General features: G+C 36.7%; 1 protein-coding gene across 1 annotated transcript; it reads left to right on the top strand.

The window, feature by feature from the left end:
* The first annotated feature begins 1359 nt into the window (after positions 1-1359).
* LOC139124120 (carbohydrate sulfotransferase 14-like) lies at positions 1360-10098 on the top strand. The gene is made up of 3 exons (XM_070690265.1): positions 1360-1641; positions 4673-4788; positions 8323-10098. Exons 1-3 carry the CDS (start codon positions 1551-1553, stop codon positions 9163-9165), a joined length of 1050 nt encoding a protein of 349 aa, XP_070546366.1. The 5' UTR covers positions 1360-1550; the 3' UTR covers positions 9166-10098.
* The last annotated feature ends 762 nt before the right edge of the window (positions 10099-10860 follow it).

Raw genomic sequence — 10860 nt, forward strand, 5'->3', positions numbered from 1 at the left:
AAAACAGCATTGATACGGTGGATATGATGGAAGTATATTGTAGATAATGATGAAAATGAGAGACAAAAGTTACGATAGAGTCCAAAATCAGCGAGCGAGCAAGGTAGATCCGACACAGTCATCACTATAACGTTATAGGCCTAACCACTGTAGGATTGTCATATTTGGTGTCCAAATAATTAAAAGTAGAACGCGCCTTGGGAACAGCTATTATGTCTCTCAAACCGTCATAATTTTACTAATTTTACTAATATCTCATTCATTCCCGTGAACATCGTCAAATTAATTATTGTATATACTGCAAACGATGTATCATACCATGCATAGGGTGACAAAACGCCATTTAGGCTACTTGTTTGTCGAATACCTTCTTACAGTTTATACATCTTATACAATCTACCAAGTAGCCAAACATTTCAGTACACCTCATATGCAGTTACGTACGAGACGAGGTTCTCAGTCTTGGTGACAAGTAAAGTTGATGATGCCACGCGCATCAAATATAAATACAAGCTGGGGACACTTTTCCATCATGTGCATAAATATTCAATTCAATGTATTTTCTATTGCTATGCTGTGATTGGTCTTTTGTTTAACATATTCATGTCAGGTGTCATACTATTGATTTGTCGTATGCCTTCATTTGGCGCTACCAACACAGGTTTTGTCAAGGAATATTACTCATCAAAGATGACAAGGAAGCCCCCTCCTACTATATATTTCCCAAACGCAGAGGTAAAAAATCACAATTGTGGTATTAATGATAGAAATTAATTTAAGTCAAAATCTTGATATTATTTTCTGAAATATAATATTTTATTGGAAACAAAAGCATATGTAGAAAAAAGGCCATTCTATTTTGCATTATCTATTCTCATTCTAAAACGGAAGCATGTTGAAATACTACCACTCCAAAAGTGATTGAAATTATGTAAATTTAAAATGCCTCTTATTCAAAATATAAGAACTATATTGCCAAACATAGTACATTTATAGTCGTTTATTAGTTTTTTTTGTTATAAAGCATTTAAAAAACAGTGTGAAAACTTCAGAAAATTTGACCCAGCCAGAGTGTAGTTCAATTGTTTGGAAATTTTGAAATGTGGAGAAAAGAGAAGCCAGAAAATCGGGTGATTTGCATCAATTTGCATAAATTAACATTTCTTTATGATGCAACTTACGACTGTTTGACAAGCAGAAAAGTGTACCCAACCGATACTTTAGTCTTGGATTAACAAATTAATTAAAATAAAATGGATATTACCAAAAAGTGAATGTGCTCAAAAAGTGCTGTGTTAGGTACAGCGCCCCCTAAAGTTTCTTTCTGTGATGTATTTTCAGGTATTTTTGTATCACACCATTCTCAGCTTTTTCAGTAGCTGACGAAGGGCTTTGCCAGAAAAGTCTGTTTCTATTCACAGCTGGCGCGGCTGTCATATACTTGTATAACCATTCAAAAACACAAGACATTTTTGATGCACTGTCATATGTTGCATTTAGGTTGGACAGACGAAAAGAATATACATTGTGGGAATATTTAAAGTTGGAGAATGGCGGCTGTTCTAAAAAAAATTGCATCACTGATAATGTGTCTGTTGGTTTGTTTTATGGTGTGGCAAGCGTATCGTGAAGACTTGCAAGGTAAGAAACTGTCTGCTGACAATGTCAAATTTTACATGTTAAACTTTCTCATTTTACCAATTGAATTGAGATAGATCGTGCTCATGACATCAGAGAGAGAGAGAGAGAGAGAGAGAGAGAGAGAGAGAGAGAGAGAGAGAGAGAGAGAGAGAGACAACAACCATATATTCTATAAGCTTTTACCTTGTGTATTATGTATGATGGATTGTGTAATACTTTTGTTGTTTGTATCTGTTACCAAAGTTCTGCTCAATCTTTCCTCGTGCCAACCTTCAACCTTTCTCTGTCAAGATCAGGAAAACCCTGATATGAACTGAAAATGCTCACGTGTTTCAGTATATATTGTAGTTTCCTGTAATTTCGGGCTGGCGCCTGCTACGCTGTCACAGTTATTAAGCAGGTTTACGTTGGATGCCAAGTATATCCGCTTGAAATTTTCAGTATTTTCGCAACAGATCAACCAATTATTGACCTGTTCATAACTAACTGACTTACTGGTTATATGGAAAGAACTTGTGTTACAGATGTTACGTTTTAACGTTTTACAAAATAACGATCTGAGTAATCAAGCAATGGCAGTAACATGTACTGCTGATTATTTGACAATTATGCATACTTTGAGACTGTGAGGAAGTTGTGTATAAAAGAGAATTGTACCTTGACCTGTCTCACCTAGTGACTAGACGAAATTTACAAAGAGATGTTATTATTATTATTGTTCTTGTTGTTGTCATTATTATTATTATTATTATTATTATTATTATTTTATAAAGGCTTCAAAAGAAGAGAAATACGAAAACTGATACACAAACAATTTCAAAACAAACTGAATAAATGAAAACACACTGTAACACCCCCAAATGATATCTGTCAGATCAATACCTGTAGCAGGTTTCATCAACTTTAGCACAGTACTTTGGGAGTTAAATCACTAATTACAAAACTTTATTTCATATGCAAATGACCTGTTTATTAATTTGACATCGCTCCATGCCCCAGGGGAGAATTACACAGATATCAGATCAACATCTGTGGCACGTTATGTAACGCTGTAATTTCAGAATTAGATCACTAATTAATATGTATATGAATACTTAACAAACTTGACATTGCTCAATACTTCACGGGACAAGTACAAATTTATCAGATCAATATCTGTAGCAGGTTGAACAAGATGTGGTGCCATAATTTCAGAGTTACATCACTAATTACAAAGTTCATACAATATGCAAATGAACCCTCAATTAACTTAACACAACTGAATGCTTCACAATAAAGTCAGATATCTATCATATCAGTATCTGCAGCAGATTTCATCAAATTTTAACTTCCATCAGTGGCATGCAAAAGGAATAAGCTTACTATAAAAGTTAGAGAGTCCAACAATCTGTCCCCGAGGCGCATTCTACCTTAAGGCTTGAAGAAATCAAAATGACCGTTTCTATGGAAACTGTCCATGAAGTTTCCCATCCCCTAATAGTAAAAAGAGAAGTCCTGTACCTGTTATGTTGAACTTGTAAATGTAGTGTACATACTTGCATCCAGCGCTTAGACATGACGAGATGTAAATGCACTACATTTCATTCAAACATGAGTCTTTCCTTTCTTCCCAAGCAATACCATTTTGACTACACTTCGATTGGCCAAACTTGTCAGACTTCATTCATTGTCTATGCAATTATTAAGAATTTAGAATGGCTAAGTCTACGTGCTGAATCTTATCACTCCGAGACCTAAAATACGATAGTTTATACCATAGCAGCTCATAGTCAATGTAATTAAGCTCTGTTAAGCTCAGAGAAACGTTCAACTGTAGTTCTAAGGTGCAGCAGCTGTAAGGTTGGTGGCGGTGGGTTGCAGCAGCGTGTAATACGGGCGAAATATCGTGGCGGTGATGTAGCATGGTCCTTTTTTTAAATTTCCCATATCTTCGCTGTTTACCATCACATTTAGCGCTGCAAAATATCATAAAACCTTATTGGTGTAGCCCCTCTGTCACATCTATGTCACATGTGCAAGTGGGGTAAACATATATCCCCTGGTTAAATTATATTTAGATCACGGAAGGAAAAGTTTACCATTATCACTAGTAAGTGGACAGATAAAAGCTGTGTTAATTCTTCCCTTTTCGAGCTGTCATATTTGCAATAACTCATGCACCTGCTACCAACGGTCTAATCTCTTTATCTCTAATAATTTATTGCAATGATTTCGTCAATTACTGACACACTCTTCGATGTAATCAGCTACCATTACTTAAAGTGCTAATCTTATCAAATGATCACGTGAATATTTCAACATATTACGAGGTGATTATCCTCATCGAAGGATAGAATGTCAATACTTCATCATAACATAAAGTAGTAAAAAAATGAAACGTCGTTGATTAAGTGACGCTATCTCCCGCACTATATCTTACCAACTTCTACGACCCGTATACGTGTTTTGTATTTTGAGGACTACAGTGAAAGATTAATGGCTTGAAGGCACGCCACATGCCGAGCGCTCTCGTGCTCCACTAGTCAGACATTTGTATGGAACATATTAGCTTTACAACAGAAGTTAAAGGGTACTCTAACCGGGCCATACATGATTCACGATAAATTTTGAGAGCGATGGAAAAACTGAAAAGTTATGGTTCTGAAATAACAATCAGCAAAGGCCTCATTCCTAAGCGGATTGATAACAAAGTTTGGTTCCTGCACTCACTTGTGAACAAAATAGAAGACGTAAGATAGGATTGCTAATACGGCACCAAATTTTAATGAAATAATGAAATATTAAATTGGAGAACGAACACCGGATGTAATATGGCATTAATTAAATCAATAATTTATTTATTCATTTGTTAACTTTTTTATTTATTTATTTATTTATTTATTTATTTATTTATTTATTTATTTATTTATTTATTTATTTATTTATTTATTTATTTATTTATTTATTCATTCATTTTTCATTTATTTGTTGATTATTTTAAATAGATCGTGGCCTGTAAAACTAAAAGCTTCACATCATTTTTATTGTGCAGGTCAGTTCAAGCCAAATGTCCCACCGTATAGGAAACATCAAGTCAAAGAGGGAGACGTTTCTTCGAAGAGCAGAAAACAAAATGATCATGGAGATATAAAACCAATCGAAAGAAAGGTTTGTTATCTGTAACAGTGACAGTGTAATACAAACGTTTGCGAAAACATATTACACGTATTGACCGCATTTAAGTTTATTTACCCTACCTCATTTCAGTTAAGCGATGCTCAGCCAAGATTATCAATGAGTTCACTGCTTTGATGATGTTTGTGTACGATGTACGATAGCGTGTATGTATGCGCGACGGCTTGGTGAACTTTACAGCGTGTGGAGGTATCGCGCACATACAAACTGCGACAACTTATTGAACCACTCTTTTTAAGGGTGGAGATTAAATCGAGTGGTCTTGTCTGCTGATGTCTTCGTTAGGTGAATAGATGCCGTACGTTGTAAGTTTGGAACAAAAGAGAATATACTTAATTCCGTGTTGAGGTCAAAATACGATAATTTAGACATAATGTTGGCATAACACTATACGGACACCAGAAGTATCCAGAAAAAAATGAGCGTAGTAAATTCTAAAACTTGTTCTTTGTTAGAGGCGTTGATTTTTGGATTTATTTGCAATTGATTTTATGAACTTGCATATTGTGTACTTCTGTTGAGTTTTAGCCTTATGATTATGTTGTTCACGTATCGTCGCCAACATGCATAGTGTTGGCGACATCTTCGATGAAAACCCTTGATTGATTTCCTGCATGGCATACATATAGCTGAAATAAAATTGCAGATGCTTTGGATCCCTAGAACCAGCAAACGAGTTCTCTAGAAAATAATATGACAAAACCATTTGCTTGGCATAGCGACATGATATATTCTTTACCGGACACAAAATCATCAAGTTCCGAACTAGTGAGACTAATCGCCTCAAAAAAAATCTTTAGACCATGAATAATCATTCTTTTAACCTGATATGTATATCTTTGGAGGCTAGTAGTATTTTCGGTCCCTAGGAGCTACTGATTTAAAGGTTTCACTGGCATTCGCGTCATATCATTAGCACAGCTGCACTGTAACACTATCAATTTGCGGTTTCATGACTACTTTACTAGAATTTTACTCATTGCTTGCCTTATCGTAAGGCAACAGCTTGTCCTTATAACTGTTTGTTAAAAGAGGCTTAAACCAATTTTCGTTTTGTCACATATGTCATTTTAAATTTTATTCACACACGTGCCTTGTGTATTTCGGAATATTAATACTATTAAAGACGAAACTTAATCTGTAGGACTATCTCGTACTATGGCCTCACCATCACGCAGATACTATATTCACGATATTGTTAAAACTGTAAGCGTAACATTTGTAATATTTATGGTAACTCGGCATTTTTAACTGTGTTTCCATGTATTCATTTTGTTAAATTCACTAAAAGGTTCTGTATCACTAACGTCCGATTTTTTTAACTTGTATGTTTGACGTGATTTAGACTGAAAGGTAGTTTAGTACTTAATTAAGTGATTCCTATACTGACAACATACAGACAGACATAAGTATTGGGGGTCAAGGTCAACAACTTTATTTTGATGTTAACAAGCTATGAGCCGATTTCCGCCACTCTAGGCGTAATAAGATACATATTCTAAAGACGAAAAAGCAGAAAAGAAGAAGAAGAAAAAAATTCAACTGCATGCAAGCTAGTAGGATACGGAGGGTGGGGAACGCTCTGAGGTCGAAGCCAATACTGATTAACTATTAGGTGGCCTCGTCCGGAGACCGTCCCACTCACAGCCTTGAACCCGGACCATTTAAACTACAATAAATCAAGTATTATTGTTCACATTATAACATGGACACTGAAATATGGTATTTACAGTTGTCCGATATTCTGCACAGCTGAAAGGCGTTTATATGCGCACGCACCAGTGACCTTAAGATACGCTGCCGCAGACGACGTAACAATTACCAAAAATTAGAAGGCGCCATTTTGAAAAAGTGAATCTATTTTTACTGTCGTTAGATTTTCGGTAGATTTCAGTAAATGAATCCGTACTAACTCCTCAATGAGCCCCTTAAATTTACCTATAAAGTATTTACATAGATCTATGTATTTTTTGCCACCAATATACTGGTAAAAGACATTATTTTTCTTTGTGTTTATTCTATTTGTCACCGGAGCCTTCCGTAACCACACGTTGACTTTGACCGGGGAATTCAAGCCAAACATGTTCTTCAAAATGTGGCCCACCATATCCTATTCTCTAAAACGTTACCTTACCCTCTGTCACATTATCTACAACATGGCCTAAGCATGCCATTATGTGGTGAGACATTTTCCAATAATGTAATAATCAATAAGATTACAGCTATGTTAACTTTTATTATAGGTATACTGTCACCTGTTCCAATTTTGCCACAGTTACCATGGAAAGAGAAAATCTAACCAATCACAGATTTTAAGCGGGTGGCCGCTTTTTAAAAACAGCTCCCTCGAATGGGCATTTTGAATACCAAGGAACACCCTTTGACCATATATGGGCATATTTAGATTACAGATGACTGTATACCTTTCTTATAGTCATCCATATTGCAGCCAAATGTTTATTTTTATATCCTTCATTCGAAAATCTCTCCTATAACCTTACACCGAACGATTTGTGTCACCAACTTCGGTTTGTGAATAATGAACATGTATTGCAAAGTACCTGTGTATTTTGCTGGTATTTTCTGATTCAGGAAACATCATATGGATGGTCTACGGTAAGTTTATAATGCCAGCATTTGTAATAAGTGACCCCCGCCCTAAACAGGTGTGTTAAAAGCGACCCTCCCGAGGACAATTTACTAGAACGTTAACCCTCATTCCCCGGCCAAGCGCACTCCCCCTGTAATTACTGAAGTTTTCCAGCCTATAATGTCTTGTACTTCTACATGTCAAAATCAGTAGGTTTAAACCTGTCATCACAGAATCTACACATGCAATATAGTGTTAGCAATATAAATTGGCGTTGACAAGAATTCTTTTGTAAATACCGAGGTCGCATGATGTGCATATTGCGCTGTAGATGCACAGCTTCAACCTTACGCACAGTTAGATGAGAAAGAGAAATAAATATACCTGTATTTGCAAGAAAAGTAATGAAACATATCCACCATTACAGCTGTTGTCCCATTAAGATAATATGCGCATGAAAGACTTACACTTTTATGTAACCTTTCTCAAGGAATATTTCAACCAGTCTCTTTCAAAATTAAGTCATCGTGCAAATGTTGGTACCAGACAAAACGATTACCCAAGATTTACCGATATTTGAATTCAAAGTGGCTTATCTCCCTCCGTTAACTCTATGGAGAAAATAGAATTTTCGATTTTCAAAAAAACTAGGACAGCAAAAACCAAGACCTTTAAAATGAATCTCAACAAGTGGTAGATCAGATAAGAATTGTAAACGTTGGAGAGTCCGAATATCTGTACCCGAGACGCGTTCTACTTTAAGCAAAACGGAAGGTTCGCCTCTTGACCAAATACATGGTCTATGTTTTTTTGCTGCAAGCCGCTTAAATGTTGTGTTTTATTTAAACATGACCATGCCATTCTTTCATGAACAAATCATAATCGATTTACGTTTCCAACCGTGTTTTCCTTTCCAGATACCGGGAAATCAAAGTGGCAGGACACTGACAGATTCTGAGATAAAAAGAATCGAAGATGAGCAAGTTCGACGCAAGTCACTGTTAGCAAAGGTTTGTGACGAAGCCAAACGCAATGGAACTGTGTTCAGAAGCATGGGTGAATTCGTCTTTGTTCGTGAAAACAGGTTTCTGTACTGCGACACACCAAAAGTCGGTTCTACCTCCTGGATGAGAGTTATATTTGTTCTGACAGGGAGGGCGAAATCCGTTCAGGAACTTGTGGAAACCCTGGCGCCTGTTCATGGACACAGAGTTCCAGGTTTGAGGAGAGATGAGAAATATCATTATCCATCCTACTTCGTGTTCATGTTTGCTCGTCATCCATTCGCAAGACTACTGTCTGCGTACAGAAGTAAGTTTGAAAATGTAGACGCCCGCAGTCGGTGCCTCAAACATAAAAGAATAGAAATTATCAAACGATATCGTAACAATCCCACCAATCACAGTCTAGAAGCAGGTGATGACGTCACTTGGGAAGAATTTGTACGATCTGTCATCGACGACAACCCAAAATCCTTCAACCAACACTACCTTCCGCAGTACCTCTACTGCGGGCCATGCCTTTTCCCCTTCGATTTCATAGGAAAACTTGAAGATGTTGCCAAGGAGAGTAAGTACGTGTTAAACAGGGTCAATGCCCCCGACGACATTGTTTATCCTCTACAACCGAAGAAAACAAACAGCTCAAATCTAGAAACTCTTCATTCCTACTTCAGTCGACTGACCAAAGACCAGATGGAAAATCTCTACAAAATTTATGAACTTGACTTTAAGTTGTTCGGTTACAAATATCCTTATTAGAGGGGTTATATCTTAATGACAATACCTAAAATCTGAAAGACTTGAAAAGTTCAAAACGATTTGAAATGTTAACAGGTGTAGCCTCTTCATAACATTTCTCTTAAAGAAAGCGGAAAGTGGGTTATCTTGAGGGATTGAAGGACTTTGTGTTTAATGTATGAATGGTGACGGTCGATATCTACTAAGCGCCTTGTTGTGATCATTGTTGTGCAAGGACTTAAATTTAGGTAAGGTAGTGATATGCCACGTGTTAAAATAAAAACAAAAAGTCTCGATACTACAACATTTCGGCTCCTTTCATTACGTTCTCATGTAAGGCTATGAAAGATGTCACTTTCTGTAATAAATACGATAGACCATTCTTAAGTGAAATATGATCTTCTGGCAATCGTTGATTTAGACTAAAAGTATTCTGAAAATAAACCATGTATCATATGGGATTGTCTGTTCAAACCATAGCATCTATTCTTGATATCAGGCTGTTAAAACCGTAAATTTATAACCCTGTTCGACATTGAAATCTTTTTCATAAAAGATTATACTTTGAATTTGCATGAACAGTCATTGTGCTCAATGTGTTCACTTACGTTATTTAATGGCAAAGTAATTGACCTGACCCCTGTACCCCCAGAAAACAATAATGCATTGCGACTACCGTGTCGTCCCAATCTTCATTTCATTTGGCCATTGGATAACCACATATGTAATATCAAATGCGAAGCTAGGTCTTGATTATTGGTGTTTAATTAGTTAAGTCACATATCGTTTGTTAATCATGAAGTATCGCTTGTTAATCATGAAGTATACTAACATGTATCTTTGTCAATTCTGCTTTATCATGCAATTTTTGAAGTACGTACAAAATTAAGCTCAAATTAGTTGCAAGTTCTTGTATTCAGCACGGTGATAGTACAAATAAATTTTTAGTTAAGTAATGCTTCTCTTTTCAGAGTGTTTACACTCCTTTACGCATGCGTCCCCCTCATTTCCGGACGTTAACAACAATCTTCCTTCTTTGGCGTGATCCGGGCACATTCCGAAGCACCATTCCATGAGTATAGGATAAGGTATACTGTCACCTGTTCCAATTTTGTCACAGTTACCACGGAAAGAGAAAATCTAACCAATCACAGATTATAAGCGGGTGGCCGATTTTAAAAACAGCGCCCTCACATGGGCATTTTGAATGCCAAGGAATTCCCCTTTGACCATATATGGGCATATTTAGATTACTGGTCACTGTTTACCTTTAAGCCCACATATGTTTTTGCCGTGAACGTTAAAAAACCAGAATAATTTAATTGCATAAAGCAGGGCATCATTCAAGTAAAAGCCAATCAGAAAATAGGTTTTGATAGAAAACGTGCATAAATTATTGTAATTAGCAATACACAACGATGTGGCTGATCTTGGTGCTCACTACCACACAGCGTTCACTGTCAACGTAGAGCGCCCAATCATGGGAGGGACCGTGGCGCAATGTGTAAATGTTTAATGTTTTTAGTCTCAACCGCAGTATTCGCACCAGAAAGACGTCATTGATAATTATTAAACAAGGAAAAGATGGGTTTCTTTGCACGAGGACCAGCGGTGGCAAGTCTGTATGCTACCAGGCAGGCCGTCCCCATCGTGTTTCACGAGCGTTATTCGAAGGGTATCGCATAACTCGAGCTGCTGGCCCCACGCCTCGCTGTG

The sequence above is a fragment of the Ptychodera flava genome (assembly GCF_041260155.1).
Source record: "Ptychodera flava strain L36383 chromosome 23 unlocalized genomic scaffold, AS_Pfla_20210202 Scaffold_23__1_contigs__length_28996876_pilon, whole genome shotgun sequence".
In the NCBI taxonomy this organism is placed as follows: domain Eukaryota; kingdom Metazoa; phylum Hemichordata; class Enteropneusta; family Ptychoderidae; genus Ptychodera; species Ptychodera flava.